Source organism: Oncorhynchus kisutch, linkage group LG17, assembly GCF_002021735.2.
Source record: "Oncorhynchus kisutch isolate 150728-3 linkage group LG17, Okis_V2, whole genome shotgun sequence".
Taxonomy (NCBI): domain Eukaryota; kingdom Metazoa; phylum Chordata; class Actinopteri; order Salmoniformes; family Salmonidae; genus Oncorhynchus; species Oncorhynchus kisutch.
The window spans coordinates 53962277-53976643 of NC_034190.2; the positions used below are offsets into that span (position 1 = coordinate 53962277).

A 14367-nucleotide genomic window follows, 5' to 3' on the forward strand; every position below is an offset into this window, starting at 1 on the left:
GGATTCAGGGTTTAGACCTGAGCCAACTCCCCGTGCTTACCGTGGGGAGCATGTGACCGGTCGTGCACCGTGTTATGCGGCGATGCGCACGGTGTCTCCAGCGAGTATTCACAGGCCAGTGCGCTCTGTGCCAGCGCCCCGCATTTGCTGGGCATCCAGCCAGGACGGGTTGTGCCAGCTCTACGCTCGAGACCTCCAGTGCGCCTCCACGGCCCAGTGTATCCGGTGCCTGCTCCACGCACCAGGCTTCCAGTGCATCTCCCCAGTCCGGTGAGACCTGTTCCGGTTCCACGTACCAGGCCTCCAGTATGTCTCCCCAGCCTGGTAAGCCCTGTGGCAGCTCCACGCACCAGGCTTCCAGTATGTCTCCTCAGTCCGGTGAGACCTGTTCCGGCTCCACGTACGAAGCCTCTAGTGATGATCCATGGCACGAAGCCTCCAGTGATGGTCCATGGCCCGGAGCCTGTAGTGATGATCCATGGCACAAAGCCTCCAGTGATAATCCATGGCCTGGAGCCTCCAGTGATGATTCATGGCCTGAAGCCTCCAGTGATGATCCATGGCCCGGAGCCTCCAGTGATGATCCATGGCACGGAGCCTCCAGTGACGATCCATGGCCCGGAGCCTCCAGTGACGATCCATGGCCCAGAGCCTCCAGTGATGATCCATGGCCCGGAGCCTGTAGTGATGATCCATGGCCCGGAGCCTCCAGTGATAATCCATGGCACGAAGCCTCCAGGGACGGTCCCCGGTCCGGAGCCTGCAGCGACGGTCCCCAGTCAGGTCCCCAGTCCGGAGCCTGCAGCGAGGGTCCCCAGTCAGGTCCCCAGTCCAGTTCCTGCAGCGACGATCCCCCAGTCCGGTCCCTGCAGCGACCTTCCACAGTCCGGAGCCTCCAGCGGCGGTCCACTCTCTGGTTCCATGGAAGCGGGGGGGATCAGCGTGCGGAGCTGGGGCTACGTCCCGAACCGGAGCCGCCACCGAGGATAGATGCCCACCCGGACCCTTCCCCATAGTCAGGTTTTGCGGCCGGAGTCCGCACCTTTGGGGGGTACTGTCACGCCCTGACCTTAGAGAGCCGTTTTATTTCTCTATTTGGTTAGGTCACGGTGTGATTTGGGTGGGCATTCTATGTTTTCTATTTCTTTGTTTTTGGCCGAGTGTGGTTCCCAATCAGAGGCAGCTGTCTATCGTTGTCTCTGATTGGGAATCATACTTAGGCAGCCTTTTTCCCACCTAAGGTTGTGTGTAATTGTTAATTTTCTGTGTGTTTGTGTGGGCCATGGTTGCATCATGTTCGGTTTCTGTTTACCTGTTTTTTTTGTGTGAAAGTTTCACTTTATTAAAAGATGTGGAATTACACGCACGCTGCGCGTTGGCTCATCTATGACAGGGAGTTGAAGACAGTGAACGTGACATTGCTGTTATGATTTTAGTTGTCCTTGATGTCCATTGTTTTAAATGTATTAATAAAAAATTTGCATTGTTGTTTGCTGTTTTCTTCTGTCTTTTCCTTTTTTCTCTTTAGTTCATTCTCTTAGTTGTTGGTGCATTGGGGGGTTCTTGGAGGGTGGGGAATGGAATTAATTGTATTTTATTTTTTTATTCCTGGGGGCGGGGTCTTGAATGGTTGAGGGACAGCTATTGGGGAACTGTTGGGGGATCTTGGAGGGTTCAGGTTCACGTTTTTTGGCCTGGTGGTAGATTGGTCAACATGCCCTTGAGCAGGGCATTGACCCTGGATGCTTCTGTGTGTCGCTCTGAATGGGAATATGTTGGATGACTGATATGATGTAGTTATTGAGCAGCTTTACTGCAAGTATATTGTATGTTTCGAATATTCAATAAATAATTAATAAAAAAACACTATTGCTCGATCCTGGCGCTGTCCTTTCAGCACCACAAAGGGCGTTCCCATCGCTTAAAATAACACTCATCTAGATCTGTTGCCTACTCCTAATAGTCCTACTCATCACTTATTATTATTAGTATCACACTCTAAAAATTAGGGCTTCAACAAGGGCTCTTCTAAGATCCTCAAAGTTATTTGAAGCACCTTACGGTTCTTGGCACTGAAAATGGCCCCCAAAAGCTTCTTCCAAGAACCCCATAGGATGTGGGGTTCATTGAGGAACCTCCTCAGCTGATGGGGGTTCTTGCAGGAACCTAACTGCCCAACACACTCTTGGGCTCCCGAGTGGTGCAGCAGTCTAAGGCACTGCATCTCAGTGCTAGAGGCATCACTACAGACACACTGGTTTGAATCCAGGCTGTATCACAACCGGAAGTGATTGGGAGTCCCATAGGGCGGCGTACAATTGGCCCAGCGTCGTCCGGGTTTGGCCAGTGTAGGCAGTCATTGTAAATAAGAATTTGTCATTAACTGACTTTCCTAGTTAAAAAAAGGTTAAATAAATAAATAAAACTGAAACATTTGGATTTGAATTTCAAAGGACAGCAGGTGCACGCGTTTCACTGAAAAATGTAAAGATCTCAATTTATGGCAAGGTTTGTCCCTTGTATGATCTAAATTGATATTGTTTCATGATGATACTGTCACGGCCGTCGAAAGAAGAGGACCAAGGTGCAGCGTGGTGAGTGTACATTTGACTTTTATTATAATGTCCCCAACAAAACAAAAAGCACAGAAACGACCGTGAAGCTTAACAGGGCTAAGTGCCACTAACAAAGATAACTACCCACACTGAAAGGAGGGAAAAAGGGCTACCTAAGTATGATTCCCAATCAGAGACAACAATAGACAGCTGTCCCTGATTGAGAACCATACCCGACCAACACATAGAAACACAAATCATAGAAATAAAAGACATAGAATTCCCACCCAAATCAAACCCTGACCAAACCAAAAAGAGACATAAAAAAGGCTCTCTAAGGTCAGGGCGTGACCAAAGGTGCGGACTCCGGCCGCAAAACCTGAACCTATAGGGGAGTGTCTGGGTGGGCATCTATCCACGGTGGCGGCTCTGGTGCGGGACGTAGACCCCGCTCCACCTCTGGCTCACCCCGCTTTGGTGGCGCCTCTGGTGTGAGGACCCTCGCCACCGACCCCGGACTGGGGACCCTCGCTGCGGGCCTCGGACTGGGGACCCTCGCTGCGGGTCCCGGACTGGGCACCCTCGCTGCGGGCCCCGGACAGGGCACCTTCGATGCTGGCCCCGGACTGGGCACCCTCGTTGGGGGCTCTATCTTTTCATATTTCTGTAGGTGGGGTTCATCAAATAAGAGGTGGGGTTCATCAAGGAACCTCCTTAGTTGGTGGGGATTTGAAGAACTTATAGGGGTTCTCCCACAGTTTCAATTTGAAGAACCCCTAAAGGATACTCCAGGAACCGTTTATTTTTTAGAGTGCAGGCTACAAGAATATGTTGAAGGCTATCTGTATTGGGTGCACATGACTGAACTGGTCACTTTTGTGTCTGTGTCTGCAGGTATACAGACAAGGAGGCATAAAAAGGTATGTCAATTGGTATTCTTATTACATATTCTTATAGCCTACATATTCTTCCTCTTTGTTGATTGATATCCATTGAATTGTGTCCATTTTCTGTTTTAGAAAGATTTGCACAACTATGAAAAGATAAATGGTATCATCATAAAACAATATCAAGTTAGTTCATAGAAGGGAGAAACCTTTTTCAATTAAGTGCCAGCTCCTGCTGTCCTTTCAAATTCAAATCCAAATATTTCAGTTGGGCAGTTAGGTTTCTGCAAGAACCCCACCAACTTCCTCGATGAACCCCACATCCTATGGGGTTCTTGGAAGAACCTTTTGGGGGACAGTTTCAGTTCTAAGAACCCTAAGGGTCTTCGAAGAACTTTGAGGATCTTAGAAGAACCCTTGTTGAACCCCTAATTTTTAGAGTGTGATGTTGACATTTTAATTGTGAAGAGGCTAACTTTTTAGATTTATAGAAAAATCAGGGAAGGGCACAAGAACTTTGAGGGAAAACATGGAACAAATCTCTACAAATATCCTCTGTTGGAAAGCACATCGCAAGCCTGTCATTTTCCAGGAATAGATTGACGGATAGTCTACATAAAATTACAGCTTTTGAAGAGTGGAAATTTACGCAGTGTCTATTCCTAACTGGGAGCTGTAAAAAAACGCACACATGGTAGCATTTACAAATGTTGATCATGACAAATATTTAATAAGATCCATAATTGTATCACTTAGGCTTACTGTATTGCCAGTTCTGGACTGTTTCTGTTGGTTTGTTTATTAGGGATAGGCCTTACCTACCCAATGTTTTTGTTTTGTTATCTGATTATTTCATAGTTTAGGCTAGGCTACACACAATATAGGCCGAGACTACTTTCAATGTTTAGTGTAGGCTACTTGGCCATCACTTGCCTCAAAGCAAGGTTTTACGCTTGTTCAGTGAACGCACCATTTCTCCGAAGGGTGGCGTTTTACACCACTTTCGGCAGCCTTCCTGAAACCGCAGGTCCCTTCACCAGTCGTATCAGCAATTCAGATTGCATGCAAATCCGAAGCGTCATTCAAAAAGAATCGAGTGTGAGGGGGGGTGAAGTGTAGCGCATTCCTTGAGAGAGAATCCAGCCCTTTTCTTCTCTCCCAGCCGGCTTGCAGCGAGGCAGCTCAGGTCGCGCACGCAGCAGACGCATGAGATTTGTCTGAAATTGAGAGAGCTTTGTGGTCGGTAGGGAAGTTAGGAGAAGGCTTATTCGCCTAAATAGCGAGTATTGCTGCGAAAACAATTTGTAGCCTACTTTGTGTCGCAGAGAATTGATTTAGTCTGTTACCCGTTTTCGTGACCATGGTTTCACAACGGAGACCAACTCACTTGTGCGGGTGGGCATTGATGATAGTCGCCGTTTTCTGTCAACGGTGTCACGGAAGTTGTCCGGAGAAAGACTTGGAGAAAAGGGAAGATGAGGCGAACGTAGTTTTGACTGGTACCGTTGAAGAAATCATGAACATGGACCCAGTGCATAATACATACTCGTGCAAGGTAAGCCTGACTGTCCTGACTTGAGTGGATAGATTTATGTTGAGTGAGGTTGTCTACAAAGTAACGATAGTCTTGTCGAAAACGTTACAAAGTATTCAATATTTCTGTTTCAGGAAGTAGGATACGTGTAAGCCTAACTCCAAAGTGACACCTGTCAAATCATAGCCTATCACTATAACATGCCATCCCACTTTTCTTCCAAAGCCAACGGTGGCCATTTGAATCAGTGCATCGGTCTTGGTAGGCCTTCTCATACAGTAGTTGAACAAAACAAGTAATAACAATCTCAACCTTCTTTTCAACAAAGTGTTAACTATTTATTACATATTTATAGGCTAATAAACCCCATTTGAAACATAAAATACTATATCTGTCTTCCTAAGGGAAGCTCAAGTGAACGATATATATATATATATATTTAAACTATAGTGATGTACATAATTGAGCTATATATAAGGCGTTACATTTGTTGTTCTTCAGAAGCTTGTTTTTAAAATGTATTTACAGGCATGAAGTTGTATTTGACAATTGCTTTGTCATAGAGCACGACACTAAAGATCCATATCCTATGTAGAGAGATTGAAGAAGATTAGAGGTGTCACGTTTTCAGATCGGAACCACTTTACCACCAAATGAGACCAGTCCAAATGGAAACCTGTCCCATGAATATGAAATGTCTTCTATTGTGAATACGGTTATGGTTTAGCAGATACAGTCCAGGAAAGTATGTATTTATTCAACCATGGTACCCTGATGTATACAATTTGTCCCTTTAAAGTTTTAGTAAAACAAGTGGTTGGAAGAATATGTGCTTGCATGCATATAAACATGAAATAACTGGAGTCCTGACTTAAATTTGTTTGTAAACTACAATTGTTGTAAAATACTTTTGATATGAAATATATTTGCTTAAAGGTAGACTGCAAAATTACATCATCATAAACAACTTGCATACCTCATATCCTAGTTATGGTGATGTCACCTTGCTCAGACTACCTTTAACTTGAAGTTACAGCATGCATGTGAGGAGCCTCAGTAAAGAGCTAAAGAGTCTTTTTCCATGGCCTTGATAAAGGTGAGGGTATGGCGGTACCTGAAAGGCAAGACCATGGTCAACGGCGAGGTTCTTCTGGACGGCGGCAACAAGGTGATGATCGGCGGCTTCGGGGACCCTGTGATATGCGACAACCAGGTTGCCACTGGCGACACGCGCATTTTCTTTGTTAACCTGGCCCCGGAGTACATGTGGCCGGCACATAAGAACGAGCTGATGCTCAACTCCAGCCTGATGAGGATTACCCTGCGTAACCTGGAGGAGGTGGAGCACTGTGTGGACGGTAAGCTGCCATTGTGTTGTCTCCTCTCTCTTTCTCTCTCTCTGTCTGTTTTTCAGTCTCAACAGGACTGTATGGAATAGTCAACCCCCTCCCATATTAGGGATGCACGGACCGGTTTGGGGTTTTGCTTTACCTTACCTAATGGTATTTCAATGTAAAACATTTTTTTGTAATAACTGAGTGTTGAAACTCGAAAAATTATGGCAATCGTCCGTTCTTACCGGCAGTAAGCCTTATATGCATGCAAGAGCTTCAGGTGCACACGTACTTTTGTGCCATGAATTTTGCCTGTGAGGCAGTGCGGGTGCCAAAGGCACCTTAGAGATCAACACAAAGTGCTACTTGTAAGAACTGTTATTGAATCCATTGAAAATACAGTACATGGTCATAAACCAGGTTTCATTCCAACCTTTTAATGTGAGTAAAGTGCATGCTGGATAAAAAATGCCATGAAAGGCCTGATGGAAATTGTTCTGTAAACTTTCCAAGTATCGATAAAAAAAACATGTTAGACAAGGTGGGATCTTTTTCTGTCGGTAAAATTAATTATGTGGAAAAGCTTTTATGTGCGAATATTGATATAATTACCATCATATTGAATTTAACTTGGAGTCACACGATGACATGTGTGGTTATCCTACTATGACTCATCGGGAAAGCATGCAGTTTATTAGGCTACAGATTAAATAAATGATGAACTTCACAGGGTGGTGAAAGTACAAGGTGATGAGGTTGATGCTCCTTTCCAATAAATATTAAGGGTCTTATTCTGGTGACATGATAATCGATGCTTGGCTGTCATTTGACAAGTAAAAATAATCTAGCTTTTTTTCCATAATAATAATCTCATCATATCGTCTATATGTGCGCTCTAGCCAACAGCGTGCAGATAACGCTGTTGGCTAGAGTGCACATGCCAATACCAGAGTGTGCACACTCGCTATATAATGCAACATTTTTTTGTGAGGAAACCATTTTTAGAATGTAGAATATTGGATGGAAATCTAGCTATAGAGGAGAATCATTATTCTAATGAAGGAAAAGTGACTTTTTCACCAAAATAATGTTTTACACGGTGGAAAGGATAATAAATTAGGATTTTTTTTGGGGGGGAAGTTTGATTGTTTTATACTAAGGTTGGGCGCAATCCAGATTTTCATATTGTCATACCGTCCTTCATACGTTCCAGGATTTACGGTATTACCAGCTTAGTACACAAGGGGGTGCCAAATAAACTACAAAAAAGGCCATTGGGGGTCTAACAAAATTAGCACAAATAATAGCGAATCTCCATGGCGGTTGCTAGCTAAATATGCTAACGAGCGCAAAGAATGGCAATCCAGCTCATAAAGTTATACATATAGGAGCTACCGAATGCCATTTTTGGTGAGTTTGGACATTTAAAAGCGAATGTGAACCAGAGACATTGTGGAAATGAACAAAGTTTTGACACATGCTTTTCTGAAGGAAAAACAGTACTGGCACTGGAGCAGCATGTGTACATGCCTGTGAGGAGTCTGGAGTCGCTAGGGCAATAGGCTTGACTACTCAGAGAAGATGGGAGTGTAGCAGACTGGCCAAGAACGGAGAGGAGAAAACAAAGAATTCAAAAGATAGCAGTGGCAGATGTACAGATAACTCATCCAAAGGGCTTTGACTTCTCAAACATGGCAGAAAGCTAACTCAATATGATGCCCCGTCAGCTTATTAATTCAGCCACTTACTTTGATAACTCGCAAGTTAAGCTTAGTTGTCGCGTTAACGCATAATTCTTAATTTTTCACGCAGGAAAAAAGTTCAAAGGCATAAGAAATATCTTGCTGCTTTTTAAAACGAAGATCCTAAAATGCTTCTTATTGTAATTGTAATTTCAGGCACATTTTGTGGTTCAGTTGCACTTCTCCATTTGGATGAGAATTCATGAACGAGCATTCAACCAGCAGACAATGCTCTGACTGATGTGTAGCTTCTTTTTTCCTGTACTTTCCTCGGTGTAGCCTGCCTGCTTTTCTCTGGTAAAATGCTATTTTAACGTGGAGCAAAATATTAGGAAATGTTGCTGGCTACATTCTTTCCATGAAAAACATTAGAAACATTATAATAAATACCTTTCTTTTTCTTTGTAAGCTCTTTTACTCGTGTGGCTGTCAAGCCAAATAGCGTTGCACTTCTGTTGTCGTCTGATGAAGATGTTGACTTTCAATATTTACTGAACAAAAATATAAATGCAACATGTAAAGTGTTCACCCCGTATTTCATACGCTGAAATAAACTGTCCCAGATATGTTCCATACACACAAAAAGCTTATTTCTCTCAAATGTGTTTACATCGCTGTTAGTGAGCATTTCTCCTTTGCCAAGATAATCCATCCAACCGATAGGTGTGGCATATCAAGAAGCTGATTAAACAGCATGATCATTACACAGGTGCACCTTGTGCTGGGGACAATAAAAGGCCAATCTAAAATGGGAAGTTTTATCACACAACACAATGCCACAGATGTCTCAAATTCTGAGGGAGTGTGCAATTGGCATGCTGACTGCAGGAATGTCCACCAGAGCGATTGCCTTAGAATTGAATGTTAATTTCTCTACCATAAGCCGCCTCCAACGTTGTTTTTGAGAATTTGGCAGTGCATCCAACCGGCCTCATAACCGCAGACCACGTGTAATCACGCCTGCCCAGGACCTCCATATCCGGCTTCTTCACCTGCACGATCGTCTGAGACCAGATTATTTTAAGATTAGTCTGACAGAGTAGTACAGGGCAGTCACATTGTAAAGATAGGCATCACACTCCCTGCATCACAAGTAAATGGTATCTGAAATATCATAGCTGTAGGGTTACACCCATGACTGTTTCCCAGCACTCCTGGACACCTGAGTCCTCTAAGCAGGTTAGTTGTCATGGTGAAGCTGCTGCGGCCCTGCTCAGGTTAATCGTCTCTCCCTAGGAGGTGGAGGTGTCCCCTTTGATATACACCTTCAGGGACAGTAACTGACCTCCCTGAGACAACCTTTCCCCGTTGTCAGGGGGACGTTTTATGAAGTCAGAAGTAAGCTCTTAAAGTCTTTTTTACACATAACCCAGAGCTTTGAGGTATATACTGGTGACTGCGTTTCTCACACTCTTTTAGCAGTTGACAGTTATGTTCACACCTCTGTTAATGGCAAAGCCTTAGCACCAAAAAGAGACAGCCTCGCGTTTTCTAATTTCACCTTAACAGAGGCAGGAGCAGGAGGAAGCGGACGTGGAGAAGGAATGAATAGATCAGACTTGTCTGTGCTTGAGAACATGCAATCATAAAAATAGTTTTTTGAGGAGCTTCCTGAGTTTGGGGAAAAAAAAGGAGACAAGTAATCCATTTTAGCCAGCTGCAGCTCTAGATACTGAAAACTTCCCCAGTGCAGTGAGAGTTATTGAGAGCTGTCGCTCCTTTTGGGACTTTTTTTGTGAAGAAACCATTTGTCAGGCACTATAAGAAGACCCATACCCGTGACTAATAAGTCCTAACATCTGCCGTGACTATGCCCGTCTCTGCCCTCTTTGCCAGCAAACAAGGCTTGTTGCTGTTCGGCTTCTGCTGGCGCTTGACGATGTTGGCAGCTGGTCAGAAGTTAGAATCCATGGCCTCCATATACAGGCCTCAAAAATGGCCAAATCATTCGTGATGGCAGGTGATTCCAATGGTCGCAGGTTGTTTGCAGTGTTTGGTAGAGTTTGGCACAAATAACATTTTATCTTTCCCGGCACGACACACTGTACTGCTGACATTTTTTCTTCCCTCTTTTCTTGTTGCGAAGAGAGGAGTTTCTTGGTTCTAGCAACTACTGTCTAGTTGCTAGATGCCTTGGGTTTGGAGAGGTTCTTAGCATGGCAACATATTTCACATAACTGGCTTAGAGGGCCAAGGAATATGCATTAGGAAATGCACTTGGTCCTGTTTCGTTTCAATGAAACCTTATGAAACTTTTCAAAATGTATTCAAGTGAATTTTTTTTGTTTTTGCCCAAGGGATTATTTGGCATTCCTCCATCTGATGAAGAGTGAGCTCTGAGGCTTCAGTCCAGTGCAACATTTTAATTAAGACAGTCAAGTCGGATCACATCCTCTGTGTGCAGCCAACCACCATCCAGGAGACTGGGGATGTTAGTACCTTCAGACAAGACTCTACCTGTCGCTGCGCTCAGTGTACCCTCCACTCCTTTCTCCCCATTCTTGACATATCCACAGCTAGGAGAGACCCAGGAATGCCTGGCGGAGCTAGGCGGGGAGGCACATTGTCAAAAAGTGGAGGAAAAAGAGTCTCTGTGTAAGATGCATGGGAGGGAGGAGGAAGGATAAGTGAGGATGAAAGGGGAAGAGAGAGAGAGGGAGAGAGAGACCGTGAGGAAATTCTTTGTTCAGGTGTGGACTTGGAATGCTGGAGATGTGTGTTTTTCTTGGCATCTCACGGTCAGGAAGTGCGACCAATGCTCCGTAGCATAGATAGATGCCTAGAGGCATCATGTTTCGTCCTATCACTCCCCAGAGCTTTAGTGCGGAGGTACAGGCCACTTCAAAACCTCGCACGGGATCACTTGGGCAATGCTTTAATCTCACTAAGAGCAGCCTTCCCCTCAAAGGAATCTTTACAAGACCTCACTAAACACCCGGCCACGGAGTTTCTAAACCCAGAGGCGCAACATCGCAAGACTTTGGGGAATTCTTCCGAAGCAGACCAGGCTGGGGTTTGGGGTTTGAGAAGCCAATGAGAGAAGTGAAACATTCTTCCTTAGCTGTTTATTTTCTCGACTTATGAAGGCACAACCTAGATTCGGGGCCAATGTCTTAAGTAGTTGAACATGTTATTACTCCAACCTCGTGAAAGTGACAAACTGACACGTTTTCATTTTCGTCCAAAACAACTTTATATCGAAGGTGTGCCTGCACATCAAACGACCGTTTAGACCCGATGATGTGTTTCTGCACATGAGCTTAGCTAGCCAACGTCGCCAAGACATCGCCTACAAGCGTGATCAGGGACTTCTATTGGAGAAGCAGTTTCTGCCTATCTTCATACTGTGCTGTCTTTGACCCGGCACTCTAAAAACACAGCTCCACATTTGTCGCTGTTCAAAGCGAGCTGTTGGGAGCCAACGTGTTATCTCTGTTCACACGGCTCTCAAAGGCAATTCAGAGACTAAATGAAGACCTGAAAAGGGGTAAATGCACCACTTCTGACTGGAACACACATCCCCTTCACACTGTTGACGTTTACCTTGCAGAAGCGGATAAGCGAAGCCTACATCTTCCTCTCCCTATGTTTGCACCTCGAGCGACATCTATTCAGTGAAATGTTAGCATATTCAATTGTTCCCCGCGCACCGAGTTGTCAGATAATGTGTCAAAATCAAGCAGAGCCATTTGCATGGCTTTGGAAAAACACAATGAGACTGCTGTCTGAAATTGTATGGAGGGATACAAGATTTAACCGAATGCCTGAGGGCTTCATTTTCTGAGAATTGAGAAAATGTGAATTGTTACTGTTTGTTGTCATTCGTTTTTTTTCTCTCCCTCTGCTGTGTTACTGACAGAGGGGAGAGAGAGGGGTGAGAGAGAGAGAGCGAAACCGTGAGGGAAAGGACATGGACGGAGGGGAGGGGAGGGAGAGGAAGCCCACTTGATGGAGAGGTGTTGAGCGTACAGGGAGATGCTATCTGTCCCAGTCTGTTTATCAGCTGCTTTTGTTTCAACTTCACTTGATGCCAGTAACGTCATTCCTTCAAGGCTCTGTCAGAGGAGAACAACAAAGGGCTGTTTCTTCTTCTTCTTTTCTTTTCTTGTTCCATCCTCTTCTCGCTCTCTCAAGGAGGTGACATGCCAGTCAATGGCCACACAGGTGATGCTGTGATGCTGCTTCTGGTCAGTGTGACGTTCCGTCCACCCGTACTAATATAAGTGCTCTGCTCAGTTAAATATCTGCTAGGCGTCGGCCAGGAATTGTCGGTGGATCCCTAGTTCTCTATTGTCAGTGTGTAGTCGCGTAAAGCTTGTCTGATATGTGTATGGCGTTAAGGGCTGAGCAGTATGGGGTTAGTTTGCTAAGCCTGGAGTGCGATGGGGTTCCCGATTTGCCGGCAGGTGGTCTGACTTAATGACGGGCCTGCAGACAGTCCTGTGGAATGCTCCTCTGGGTGGGTGGGATGTGGGATGACTGTTTAAGGCCTCTACATCCCATTCTCCCTACCTTCACCCCCCTTAGCATTCCTTCAGCAAGCCCCCCCCCCACTAGATCTGCTAAGGTAATGAATAACTGATATGAAATTGAGGGGTTGAACATCTCTTTGTTTGTTCATTTGGTCTTTACAAGGAGCAAGCATTTGTGATTTTCACATGCAGGGCTCATCTTTACTAAATGAAGTTGGATCCCTGTTGAGTGAGTCCCAATTTTAAAGGACAATGCCAGTTTTGTCGCATCTAGTGCCAGATTTGTTTATTTTGAGATGGTCTGGATTATTTTGTCTGTGAGGTCAGTTCTTAGCTACAGTTAATCAGTGACTCTCAGGAATGCTTGCCCCATTTCTAATTCAGTGTTAATAGAAAACAAATAGTTAACAATACCAGAGTAGACCAACAATCACCACTTTTCTTCCTTATTCTGCACAGATTAGAAGCCCTGTTTTATGTCATGATAGCTATGTAGGTTTTATCTATGTCCCAAAGAGGAGGCGAAGGGGGCATTTGACAAACCGAAAGAAGTGTGAGAGAGTAGTCCTTGACCCAGACAGTCCCACCCAGAAGACTGAGAGAGCAGTGAGGTCTTGTGGTCTTGTGCCTTTCTTTATCCCAATCTACTGGCCATACAAGCTCCCCTTTGTGTTCAGAGAGTCATGGGAAGTCATGTACCCGAGCAGGGTGACTCGAAGGATTGGACTTTTCTCAGGATACTTCGATGTCTGTGGGTTTGCGTCCCTGGGTGTGTGCGCCTGTGTGTGTCTGTACGTGCGTATAACAGTGTTGTAGTACTCGAGACCGGACTTTTGTACTTGGTCTTGACTTGGTCTCGGATAGTGAGTTCTCGTCATTTCTTCCCGAGGCCAGCGGAGTAAAAAAACTCAATCATCAGCTTCTATTCAGTCAGTGTATATAAACGCCTCTCCAGCCAAATATATACTCTCCTTTCTTGAAACATTAATATCTTAACAGCCTTTATATCTATTATAGACAGGTTAGTACAGTGGTGAACCTATAGGCCTTCAGTGGCGAACCAATAGGCCTTCAGTGGTGAACCTATAGGCCTTCAGTGGTGAACCAATAGGCCTTCAGTGGTGAACCTATAGGCCTTCAGTGGTGAACCTATAGGCCTTCAGTGGCGAACCAATAGGACTTCAGTGGTGAACCAATAGGCCTTCAGTGGTGAACCTATAGGCCTTCAGTGGTGAACCTATAGGCCTTCAGTGGTGAACCTATAGGCCTTCAGTGGTGAACCTATAGGCCTTCAGTGGTGAACCTATAGGCCTTCAGTGGTGAACCTATAGGCCTTCAGTGGTGAACCTATAGGCCTTCAGTGGTGAACCTATAGGCCTTCAGTGGTGAACCTATAGGCCTTCAGTGGTGAACCTATAGGTCTTCAGTGTGTGACAGGTTAGTACAGTGGTGAACCTATAGGTCTTCAGTGTGTGACAGGTTAGTACAGTGGTGAACCTATAGGTCTTCAGTGTGTGACAGGTTAGTACAGTGGTGAACCTATAGGTCTTCAGTGTGTGACAGGTTAGTACAGTGGTGAACCTATAGGTCTTCAGTGTGTGACAGGTTTGTGATTCTGAAAGGACGGCAACTGTAATACCAGCGCACTCACGTAGGAGAGTACACTTTTTGTAAAACACAAAGGGCCAGTTGTTTGGTGTAATGAAGGCTATACGCCGGTTTAAGCCGTATACCCACTTTGTTTTCAGTGGGCACTGCTTATACTCACTTCTTAATCCCCCCTGATGCGTATCAAAGTAGTGTAGTGGAGGTATACGGCTTATCAATTATGTAGAACAATAGA

General features: G+C 45.0%; 1 protein-coding gene across 8 annotated transcripts in view; it reads left to right on the plus strand.

Moving 5' to 3' along the window:
- The first annotated feature begins 4541 nt into the window (after positions 1–4541).
- The window catches only part of LOC109907909 (agrin), a 271660-nt gene continuing 261834 nt past the window's right edge, over positions 4542–14367 (plus strand). For 2 of the 8 annotated variants that reach the window (XM_031794082.1, XM_031794084.1), the window contains exons 1-2: positions 4552–4997; positions 6073–6334. In XM_031794082.1, the coding sequence (XP_031649942.1) occupies positions 4803–4997; positions 6073–6334 (457 nt within the window). In that variant the 5' untranslated portion in view covers positions 4552–4802. Of the gene's footprint in view, positions 4998–6072; positions 6335–14367 lie in introns of all 8 variants that reach the window. The other 6 variants (XM_031794086.1, XM_031794089.1, XM_031794088.1 and 3 more) reach the window with 5 other exon arrangements.